General features: G+C 35.2%; 1 protein-coding gene across 6 annotated transcripts in view; it reads right to left on the bottom strand.

Moving 5' to 3' along the window:
• LOC143258459 (TGF-beta receptor type-1-like) overlaps positions 1-12,832 on the bottom strand; it is a 51,885-nt gene that overhangs the window by 6,942 nt on the left and 32,111 nt on the right. For 5 of the 6 annotated variants that reach the window (XM_076517461.1, XM_076517459.1, XM_076517460.1 and 2 more), the window contains 5 exons: positions 10,666-10,902; positions 8,996-9,226; positions 8,399-8,566; positions 1,906-2,187; positions 1,200-1,330 (listed from right to left, as the gene is read on the bottom strand). In XM_076517461.1, the coding sequence (XP_076373576.1) occupies positions 1,200-1,330; positions 1,906-2,187; positions 8,399-8,566; positions 8,996-9,226; positions 10,666-10,902 (1,049 nt within the window). The remainder of the gene's footprint in view (positions 1-1,199; positions 1,331-1,905; positions 2,188-8,398; positions 8,567-8,995; positions 9,227-10,665; positions 10,903-12,832) is intronic. The other variant, XM_076517464.1, reaches the window with a different exon arrangement.

Genomic DNA, 12,832 nt, shown 5'->3' on the forward strand with positions numbered 1-12,832 from the left:
AAGTTACTTAATAGCTATGTGTATTAGCTATTCCTAACTTTTAAAATAGGCAAGAGATAATTGCAGCTAGTCAATGCCACTTACTATCAACTCTTAGACTACTCTTTACAAATTAATAATGGTATTGAATATCATATTATAACAACCCCTATGCCTACAAGAACAAGCATATTTAGTGAGGGGTTCAAGACGAACATCCCTACCACTACATAATGTCAGGCTTAAAGAACCAAAGGGAACCTTAAACATTCAGTCACAGTGAATGGCTGAAATAAAGAAGTGCACAGTGTTTCAATGAAAACATTGACAATTAACCCATCAAATACCTGAAACAAGTTCCAAAAGCTCATTGGAAGATCTCTGATTCAAGTAGTCAAAACAAAAAGAGAAAAAAAAGTAACATAACATGAACGTCACTTGGTGTAAATTTCAACAATCTTACACAAGTAAACACTAAAATCATACAGTGAATTTTTCACAAAAACAAAACAAGCAGAACCACAAAATAAGAGTGCAACCAATAACAAGTGGACTTTATCAATAAAAACGTTTTCCTTAAGAGTATAAACAAAAACTTGACTAAGCCAACAAAGTGAACAACAAAATGATTTGCAGCTTAGAGAATAAAATATTGTTGCAGAGATGTACTAATCCTATATTTTTAGTACTAGTTTGGACCTTCTTACAAGCTCAGAGCAACAGCATATGAAAAAATGGATGGAAGGAAGGAAGAACGAAAAATTGCTCACAAAAGCCCATGAGCATCAAGTTACACAAAGATATTCCCCACTGCTGAACCTTTAATTTATGTTTTGAAAAAACAAATTTCCTGAAAACTTAGATTACTGTTTCATTGGTTACCAAAGTGAATATATACTGTATAGTAAATGTCTGTTGAAAGAGAACACTTAAATTTTTAATTGCTTTACTTGTCACAGTTTTCTCAAAGATACAACTGTTTAAGACCTTATTTTCAAGTATATTATTTTAAAAATATCTTGTGTAAGGCATGAACTAAATAGTGAGTTAAAGGTCCCAAGATTCATGCATAAGCATCTCTAACGTAGAACTGTAGAGTAAAGAGAAAGCATTACATGGCTACTACTAACTGTATATTATAAACATAATATTGAGAGCTCAAATCTTGGTCTTTCTAAGTAATCATGCTAACAAGTAAGCCATACCTAACATAAACTCACCTCACAAGTTTGCCACCTGTTAGGTATGGGAGGTCTCTGTCTATCTAAACAAACCACTTTTCTCATTTCTTCAATGGTTGGGTCTGAAGGTACCAAGTCATTGTATGGAAGCTGATATTCTTCGTAAATTCCTGGTATTATGAATTGTATACATTTGGAAGGAAAACTAATAGTTTTCACACACATCATAAAAACAAGTTTTTATTTTACAAACATCATGTTACTGATTACTAGAAATTATCTAAATAGTGAGATTCTTATTTACCATTGCATTTATGTTTATATATCTGACTTGTCTAATACTAATCTATATCTCTTAAAAATATGTAAGTACATGCAGAAAAACAGTTGCCTATATTGTTTAGTTAATGCTAAATAAACAAGCAATTTGAAACAAGTTTGACAAAAAAAAATTTAAAATTTGAACAAATATATATATGAATTAGTATATACAATAACTGAAACATTATTCCTGTTATTTGTCCAAAGTTAACTAAAAGACTAGAAAAGATTATGCTTATGACTGAATAACCTAAAATTGCATTTTTTATTTTTAACACAAGTGAATTATATGAGTATATTTAGAGTGAAAGGATTATAAACAAACAAAAATTCTACTATAACCATGTGGCAAAAATATAGTATTATACATTTCCAAGCTGAGGTGTTTCACAGGAAAAATAAACAATGTATCAGTAAAACTCACCCCCAACATTGCAACGCCAAGCAATTTCCCACAAGACAAGGCCAAAGGCATATACATCTGCCCGTTTGAAACAGTCAAAATGGTTGATGTTCATGGTTTCCTCTAGTACTTCAGGAGCAAGATAGCGTTTTGTTCCCACTCTTGGGTTGGGAGGAATATCTACAGAATTTGTCATCGAGTCGAAACGAACAGCCAGCCCCAGATCTGCTATGGCACAAGTTCCATTGGTTTTCACCAAAATATTCTTACTTTTCAAATCACGATGGGCAATGGCTGGCTTTCCTGTTTGGATACAAAGTTGCTCTTGTAAGGCTTTCAGGGAGCAGCATTTCTTTCAAACTGAAAATTAAAATGATGTACATCTCCACCTGATAATGAAGATAACGTACATCTTCAGCTGAAGAGTTGGTTGATTGATTTAGTGTTTTATGGCACAAAGCACCTACGCTATCTGCGCCAAATGTCCGTTAAAAAGGTAAAAGTAAATTCAGTAAAATTCATAAAAGGAAATTAAGGTAAAACAAAAAGTTAATAAATAAATAAATAGCACAAAACCAAAGTTTACATCTAGTCTACAACATCAAGAGAAGAACTACAGTAATTCAAGTTGTAAAGGACTTTCTGTAGCATGACTGTAATAATCATAACATGCCAGGAAGACTAACAGGTAAGTACAAAAACCACTGTCAATCACCTGAAATTGACCTTTCCAGTCCTGGTTGAGTTACTTAATGTTACAGTCAGTTTCTAGTTTCAAACTGAACCAGATGAACTGTGATTATTTAAAAGGGAGACACATTAAAAAGGTTGTATATATTAAAAAACCTAAATGGCATTAAAAAGATTAATGGCCTTTAAAAAACTAAAAAACTTTCAGTGGACAGTGTCACCATCACCAATAACACTGTCTAATGTTATGGACAAACCTTGGGACAGAACATGTTTAAAATGGTGCCGTCATTGTGAATCATAACGATGACAAGAAAGTAAAATGTGGCTTATTGTGATCTGAATGTTACACAAACTACACACCAGTGCATTGGCTCCAGATAAAAGAAAATGATAAGTTAAAAAACTGTGACCAATGCTTGGTCTAGTTAGAACAACTTCTTCTTTCCACTCCTTACGGGAACAAGACAGTCAAAGTCTAATGTATGGTTTTATTTGGAAAATCTTCTTTTTGCACAACTCACTCCAAGTCGACTGCCAGCTGGCAAGGAGCCGCCCCTTGAATACAGGACCATAGTCCATGTATGGAGCAGGCACAGCAGTGATAGTACCAGAGCAGATAGACTTAGCTGCAGTGTCGGCAAGCTCGTTCCCGCAAACACCAATGTAGCCCAATATGCAGAAAAACTAGATAGAAGTAGATTTAAAGATAAATGGGCCAGTCGGTTTTGAATATTGGAGAGAATAGGGTGTGAACCAATGTGAAGCGATTCTAGGGCCAGTAGAGAACTAAGCAAGTCAGTATAAATCATGCAGTTTGAGTACTGCTTAGCTTCTATGTGATCCAGGGCAAGACAAATGGCATACAGTTCAGAAGTGAACACAGAAGCTGTAGAGGGGATTCTGCACGCAACCACCGAACCCCAACAAACCATGGCAGAGACCACAGAGTCACCTGATTTGGTACCATCCGTATAAATTGGAATAGAAAGATTGTTCGAAAGATGTTCAGTACATAAAAGATGATACTTCCAATCGGGAGTATCTACTTTTCTCAGATGACTTAAAGAAAGGTCACATTTGGGGACTGTAATAAGCCATGGTGGGATGCGCTGACCAGTGGATACTGCAATGTTATCCAAGGACAGACCCAATCCACCCAATTGCGCTTGGACGCGAAGGCCAAAAGGAGCAATGGGCGAGAGGAGGTTGTTTGATTCGAGAAACCAAACAAAACGAGCATTAACCATCCTCTCTAAGGTCTTACAGAGATAGCTCATCAAAGCAATTGGACAGTAGTTTGAAGGAATCTTGGGATCCTTCCCAGGTTTAAGAATAGGGAGTACAGTTGTTTGGCATCAAGCATCAGGAAAAACATTCTCCTGCCAGATTTGGTTAAAAACAACCAGAAGAATAGCAAGAGAAGCAGGAGATAGATGACACAGCATCTCATTGTGTATATCATCAGGTCCAACTTATGCACTGCCAGACTGATGAAGGGCCAGTTTGAATTCCACCAGTGACACCAGTAAAGGGACAATTATAGTCATAGAGACAATCAGCTCGAAAGGAAAAAGGTGATTGCTCTGCCCAAGTCTTGATGGCTAAGAAGGTGGAAGAAGAGGTAGAAGTGCTAGATACCTGGCAAAAGCTTTCACCCAGAGTATCAGCAATGCTCTGGGTATCAGTTACCTCCTGGCCATCAGAGAGCAAGATCAAGAGGAGGACAGAGTGATATTGCCCACTGACCTTTTGATTCTTGTCCCAAATGACTTTGGAACTGGTGGTAGAGGATATGCTGGTTGTGAACTTAATCCAAGATTCCTTCTGTCTTTGACATCTTATGCATTGAGCATGTGCACAGGGCTGCTAGAAAGAGATGCAGTTTGAGAGCCTTCTGTGCCATGTGGCAGGCAGGATTCCACCATGGATGAGGATATAGTGGAAAATGTATCTAGGTTTTAGGAACACATTGAGCAGATGCTTGTATAATACAGTCAGTTACTGCTGCCACACAGTCATCTATTGAAGGCTTACAGACAATGACAGGATCAAGTTCTGCCAGAGTAGTGAAAGAGGGCCAGTTTACCTGATCTAGTTTCTTTCAGGGCACGCAGGTTGGGTAGCATCGACCACAGCCAGTCTCTCTCAAGATTATAGGAAAATGATCTCTGCCTCTTGGATTACTGTCAAATAAATCTCCATGAAAAATGGGAAAATAATGAAGGGGAGGAAATTGAGAGATCAATAGCAGTAAAGGACTCACTAGGCACATGGAAATAAGAAGAACAAGTATTGAAAAGAGAAAGACTGTGATCAGAGAGCATATGCTCTACAGAGCGATCCTCCTATCAATACCAGCACTTCCCCAGAGGGGATGATGAAAATTAAAGTCCCCCAGGATGAAAAAGGGAGACAGCAACTGTTCGATAAGAGCATCAAGGTCTGATTGGTTATATGTCTTTTCAGGCAACAGGTAGAGAGAACAAACAGTGATGGTATGACCCAAGGAAACATGGATGGCTATGGCCTTGAAGGGTGTGTTGAGTGGCAAAGACAGGGTGAACCAATGCTGATCAACTAACAGTTCCACCCCTCCACGCACTTGTCCATCACACAGCCTCTCATTTCTATATAAAGAAAACCACTGAAAGGTGACTGTATTGGCAGGTTTCAGAAATGTTTCCTGTAAGGAAAGACAAACAGGATGATAGAAAGCAATCAGTGTTTTGATGCCATCTAGATTAGAACGTAAACTTTGACAGTTCCATTGTATCAGGGTGGCCATTTTTATTTACGTGTAGGCAAACTGGCCAGAGAACCCTTCTGTTTATAACCACGTCCTTTTTCCTTACTTTCCTTATTTGAGTTGATTTGTCAACTTTTTTAACCATGGATGTCAAAAGATTCTTTGTTTGGAGAACGATTCTTTATGATGCAGAGAGATCTGTCTGCACTCCCACAGTAGCTGTGGAACAAAGTGCAGCATCATACGTCCAAGATGAAGTGATGAACAGCAATTTTTAAGCCTCAGGATAGGTAATGTTATGAATAGTTTTCAAATGCTGCACCTCTTTTCCTTCCAACCATTTAGGGCAAGAACGAAAGTAGGATGGGTAAGAGCCATTGCAACCGATGCAATGAAGGTCCGTTTCACGCTGATAGGCATCATAGTCCTTGCCACTGTCAAGGAACCCCAACATGATGTCTTTGAGTGACCGAACCGTTGACACTGAAAATGTATGGCCGTACTCTACAATTAAGATAACCTGCCTTGATGGTGGCAGGCGAACATGGTTATGTAAATGAGGATATTGGTCAGCACTATAATTCCATCTTTGCAAGTGGAGGTACGCCTCACTGCAGAAACTCCTTGGGTGAAGAAACCAGCAAGAATCCGACTCTGGGATGTTTGTGAAATCCCTCTCAACAATAACTCCTCGTGATGAATTCAAAGTAACATGAGGTGTAACCTCTATCGGTACATCCCCAATAGCCTTTGAATGCAACAGGAGTTCAATGTGTTGAGATGTGGATGTTTCCACCAATATGTCACCAGATCGAAGCTTTTTTACCGACATTGGAAAGCCAGCAAGTCTCTCCTGAATGAGAAAGGGAGACATTTGCCCGAAAGGTTTGTCTGAAAGCAAGTGCAATATAAGAAAATGAGATGCAACAGGTGGGACCGATGGTGAGAATTGCTGCTCAGAATCTTCAAGAAGTGGTCATTTATCTGTAGATTGCTTTTTCACTATTAAGAATTTTAATTGGAATATCCATAATAAAGAAAGGGAAATTTCGGTGCTCACTGACCTCACCCACCATGGAGCCCTATGAGGGGACGCACTACAATGTCAAACACGGACACTTCAGCAATGTCAGGGTTTCGTGAGCACTATACCCAAACACCAGCATCAGATATAATGTCCACAACACCTGCTGAGAACATCCAACACTGGTACTTGGTTGACCCTAGCCCGAGTGGATTAGCCAATTGACCTTAGGGAGCCACCCCAAGGCTGCCCATCTACAGGAATTCAAGGCCAAAGTGGTGTGTTAGGGTTGGACCCTTCAATCACTAGGATATTCTCCTCCCCCTTCACGGGTTGCCACGCATGGCAAACAAGTGGGTGGATGTTTAGATTGCAGAGGAGGTAAACTGAAAGAACAGAACCTTCCCAGGGAGGTCCCCTCACCACGTACAGGAAATCACACCGAGGGGCAGCTGAAGAAAAAATAATGTACAATTCTCCAGCTAAACAATAAGATGATTACTGACATGGGATGACAGGATAGACTAAAACCCCTGCTCTCGTGACCCTCATGTGTCCATTTTCTTACTCATAAAAATTTCAAGAACTAATAAAAGATATGCCTGATTCTATACTTTGTTTGCTTTAAGTTATTTGGAATTAAAAAAAGATTTTAGCTTTAAAATGAAGAAAAATACAGTATTTGTGGATCTTTAGAGGAAAAATAAGACAAAAACCCACAAGATATTGAGTGTTTATGTATAAGAATTCACCACATAACATTTTAAGTACTTATTAGACCAAATGAATAGGAATAAAAGGAGGATCTGTTTACTTCTTATGGGTTTTTGACCTACATGTGCCAGAGACAATACACAGCTCTTAAGTATTCTCTAACACTTCCTTCTCCCACCCCCCAAAAGTCTAGACAGTGGCAACAGGCAGTAGATGAAATCCTGACAAAGAGGGAAGCATAACATGATGAAGATAGTGAGAGAAGAATGCAATGGAATTGGTCCACATGCCAGACTGTAGAATTCATATCATCCCCTGGTTTTAGTAATCTAATATTCCTTATTCATTCTTGTAAAGATAATAAAAAATACAAAACTAGCATAGTCAGTCCATCACTACTCTTCAAAACACTTATACCAAAACTACAACATTTTGTGATGCTGTAATTAATTATTTTTCTTATGTTATCATGCAAATAATTTTTGAACACTAAAATGAAAAAAAAAGTTATCTTAAAACATAATAAAACATAAAGACACCATTTATTAAGAAAGCAGAATAAAATTGAATGTACTGCTTAATTTTGTTCCCTCTCTAAAAAAAATAAATAAAATACCCATCCTTTGATAAATAAATACATTAATAAATTTAAATATCAGTTGCTATTATCCAAATAAGCAAAAATGATTTAAAGTTCATCTTGCAAGTTGAAATTTCACAATGTTAACCAATAGACCTGATATTTGTGACAAAATGTTAGACTTCAGATTTGTGTTTCACATTTATCTTAGTTTATTCATACCATTGACCTTAAGCCATGATTGTGTATCCTTAAAGTTTTATATGACATACATATCATCTGATATACAATTCTGTGTCTTATTATTCAGGCCAGCTGAGAAGTTCTAGTAAAACAAGGGGCTTTCTGAACAATGGACAAGTGAGTGTTGAAAAAATAGACACAAACTGCTATTTTTTATACATAGCTCCGATATAAAATATGTAAAGAAGAAATTAAGGGAAATATTTGACAAGCATAAAGTACTTGTACCTTTTATTATGACAGCAAACCTTAACCCTAACAATATTCAAAACAGCTGCTTTTTTTTTCTTTTCTTTTTTACAATAACAAACCTTAACACAGAAATTATATACTTACTAACAGAGGCATTTGCTAGAAAAATGAATACTTCACCTTAGATATAAATACACCACACAAAAATGAAAAAAGATCCAACATTATGCACAAATAATTTTTTTCCATTGTAATAAAAGGCCTAAAAGGGTTCTTCTATTTGGACTCACAGATGATAAGTGTTAACTGTAAATATACATACCTTGGGTACCTATAATTTCCATGTGCAAGTGAGCCAGTCCATTAGCTATAGAGTAGGCCATCTTGTACATGCCATTTGGATCCACTGAAAATTGACTTAAGTAGTCAAACAGAGATCCATTCTCATGGTAATCTGTGATTAACCACAACTGTGTCCAAGTCCCATTATCTAATGAAAAGTAACCATATCAAGGTAAACAAGAATATTTAAACAGTTGTTAGCTGATAAAATTGCTTTAGCTTACATTAACATTAATTTGATCTGCAAAACTCCAGAGTTGACAGATTTGGCCCTTTCACTTGACTACATTTTTAAATACAACTTTTTCATAACTGATTTTATTCAACTAGACCTCAGGATAATCTGATTTTGAGTTCAATAATTTAACAATTATTAACTGGTCCATTAGAGATTTTTTTCAAGAAGAGATGAATGTCACAATAATGCTCTTTAAAACATATGCTATCTTCTAATACTAGGAATTAATGTTTTGATAGTTTCTGGCATTATAAATCTCTTAATTCATAATTTTTTGTTTAAATGATAATTTTTATCTAATACATGAACCAGAAAAGTTAATCTTATTTACACACACACCCTTGTTATCTGCAGCAACAAATCCAAGGATGTTTTCATGACGAAGCATTACTGTTTGATAAATCTCCACTTCTCGAAACCAAGATCGTTCATCTCGAGATGAAAATATTTTAACTGCTACTGGCTCTCCATTCCATCGTCCTTGCCATACTTCACCATATCGACCTTTACCGATAATCTCGACTAACTGTATCTGGCGAGCAATGCTCCTTTGAACTAGTAAAGGCAAGCCTATAATAAACCAAACAAACTTAGTTCATTTTCAATGTTTCTTCAAGTGTTGAAATAGATACAAGAAGGAAAAAAACACTTAAATGAAAAAAAATGGCATTTATTTACTATGTACATTATCTTTTACTTATGCTTTAAAAGCATCTTGTATAATCCTAAAATATGAATAAAAAGGTTTATATTGTCTCTTATTGCTTCTGCAATTGCTTTCACTGTGATTAAATTTACTATATTCCAACACAGCATAAAATCTTACAGACTTCTTCAATTTCTACATAATGCAACCTTTAAGTGTTAACAGTATTGATTCAATAGCAGTTATATTAAGTAGTTTTTAAAATAAAAGATTAGCAGACAACTTGTATTTATCAAAAAGCTTTTAAAGCACTCTGCCACCATCTCTAATTCTGAACGTCTGACATGGAAGGCAGCCAATCAGTTTTATCCTACCATCTACTATTCACATTAAGGGACTGACCATCACTTTTATAATGTATCCACATCTCAAGTGTATAGAATACTTTGTGGTATCATTTGGATTCCAACTCAGTTCATCAACTCCAAAATTCACAATTACAACACTGGGCCAACCCAATACAAAGACAACGAGAGAGAACAAATGTTGTTTTGTCTATGTCAATGAGAGACACATTTATGTACTGATTTGCATGAAGTTTACTATTAAGTTGATTCTTGATATGCTCTAATTTTCTAGACTGTAAAACAATTACTTCATAACAACTTCTCATTTAGAAAATAGCATTATCAAAGTAACTTAAACAACAAACAAAAAACAGATTTATTTATACTCACTAAAGGTTTATCAACACAATCATTTTAGATTGCAGAGAAACAAAATTAAATACAGATAAAATAAACAACACTTAGTGTTACAGCACTCAAGTAAATGACATTTCAAAAGTCACTGCACTAATTTCTTAAAGGAACTCCAAAAGAAGTTTTGCAAATCTGTCGAGTGCAAGTTTTTATTTTAATCCACGTGAATGAAATAACAAAATTATGCTACTACTCTACTGATAGCATGCTAAGCTTAACCTATGCTATATTAACTTTCATTACAAGTTTGCATATAGACAAGAATAATTGTCTTCCGGGAGATTTGTAAAGGTAGGTTTTATGGTTCAAAATCAAAATTTACCTTTACTTTGAACTCTGTTTACACAAAAACATGATATTTTGGGCTTACAGGAAGTCTTTGCTGAAACTTAATTCTCTCTCTACAATAAATGATAATAAAAATAGTTAGTGCAACTGTCAATGGTGGAGTTTTCACTTGTTGTAACAATTGGTTGTTACTTATACTTAAGTTAACAAGTCCATCTAATTCCAATATAGTTAGAGCAGAAACTAAAGCTAATCATACTAACTTAGATGTTGAAGAAGCTAATGCCTTTTTTAAGAAAAATCTTAAAACATACCTGACCCTGACCCTGAAGTGGTCATGTCCATCATGTCTCTGATACTGTTTCCCAGCACAGGATGTCCCATTACCATTTCAGATTCCATTTGCTGTCTGTAATGCCGCAACCTATGTTTTTGTTGCCACATGGAAAGAACTACTACAGCAGCAATGCACACAAAACATAATGGCCCACCAATGATGATGGCAAGTTCCAAAGTGCTTAGATGCTCTTCTGTAGATTTCACGTGATTGACTGTGATAAAAAAAAAAAGAAAGCAAATGGATTCCACAATTTTGTTTCACTTTGCGTAGTAATATGCTAACTTCTTTCTTGAACTCTTTCTGTTAAACATAAAGGCATTTGTAATTCCAATATTATAGTCTGGGTAATCAAAGTCATATTGGTTGGCTTACACACATTATCAGCACACAATACAACCACTTCCAAAATAAGGGAGAAAAAAGATTATGTCAACAGACTGAACAATTTGTTCTGGTATAATAATGTCATAACTTTACACTAACATTTTCACAAGTAAAGAATCAACTTGAAGACTGCCTTTGTCTCTATTGGAATGAACTTTAAATAACAGTGTTGAGACAGTTCAAGTAACCTTACCTTCACATATATAATGAAAAGAACAACTAATTAAACAAACATCAAGTATATATACAAATAAGACTAACGCTGAGAAACTAGATGAATTACAAAGAAGCATCATGGTTTCAGATATTGAGGTCAAAACCAAAAAAAAAATTAGTGAAATAAAGGATTTAATCTTTTAACTACACCTGTGGGCAAACCATTTGTCAGATATTGCAAGGTGTCCAAAATTCTATTTAAAATTGAAAAGAGAGAGAGAGACTATTGTAAAGCTTAGTTTGACAAACAAGCCACCAAGCATGTCTCACTGACAAGGTTTACTGAGAAATCACATGCTGAAGATAAAACTAATGAAGGAATTCATGCATATTTTTGTGATTTAGAAGTGTCTCTACTTTCTACCTCTGCTGTTGTTTTTATAGTCATTACACCTTATTCCATGTAAAATTTGAATGGTTGATTTTATAACAGGACAAGACAATTCTTGATGTTTAAAAACTTTCTTCTAGAAAAGCTCAAATTCAAAGTTAGCAAATAGACAGAAAAAAACTAAAAAAAAAACTGCAGTCATTTTTAGTCTGACAACGTTTAAAACGTTTTTGTGTGTGCTTTGAATTTTATGCAAATTCAAAAGAGCCTAGGTATGAAAAAGGTTTAAAATGTGATTAGGTTTGGGTTTCAGTTTCATTAATTTAATTTTTGGATTGTAAGAATCTAAGTATAATGAAGATACTTTACTCCTTATTTTCTGGTCAGTTGCAAGTACTTTTTAAAGAATATCTCATGATTACAATGAGATTAACTGGTAGTAGTCACAGATATTTCTCTCTTAAATCCTAATAATGCAAAATAAACACCAGTTTCAATGAAAAAAAAAGCATTCTTTTACATTCATTAGTTTTTAACAAAGTGCATAATATACAAAAAAAACATTTTAGAAGAAAGCAGAGTAAACTAGGTCCTGTTAGCTGGCTACAATGATAGATTTTACTTCCTGTCTACTGGCAAGATTAAGCTTTGACCCGATGTACAACATAATGCAAGACTAGCAGTCCTAAATACAAATCATGAATTGGCTACAGTACAAATAGTTTCTGCTACTGAGGAAGACAAAACTTAGGGGGGAGCTACACCCAAGTAAATGAAAGATAAAATAATTTGTTGTGGTTTTTAGTCATCAGACAATAAAAAAATGGAATTATGTGTAACTTACCTGATATTGGCTTTTGCTGCATATAAAACAAGTTTCCAAGAATTATAGAGTTAAAATTATTTATGTATATCATAACATGCAGCATATCTACTTCAAATTTTTCATGCCATATTAAGCCTTGTACACTTAATTAGTAAGCTGTGTAGTCTGGATGATAACTTATAAATACACACATTTGTGAGAAATGAAAATAGTTAAAATTAAATACATTTCTAAAAAGACATTAAGTCTGTGTTGGAATGTCAGGAATTCTCAAAATTAGAATGGTATACCAAAAGCTGAAAGAATGCAACTGTTAACTTACTTCACCAGCTACTTCATATAATGGAACACTTAATTTACATTTTCACAACTTTGTTTTAACAA

Source organism: Tachypleus tridentatus, chromosome 8 (assembly GCF_004210375.1).
Source record: "Tachypleus tridentatus isolate NWPU-2018 chromosome 8, ASM421037v1, whole genome shotgun sequence".
NCBI classification, from domain to species: Eukaryota; Metazoa; Arthropoda; class Merostomata; order Xiphosura; family Limulidae; genus Tachypleus; species Tachypleus tridentatus.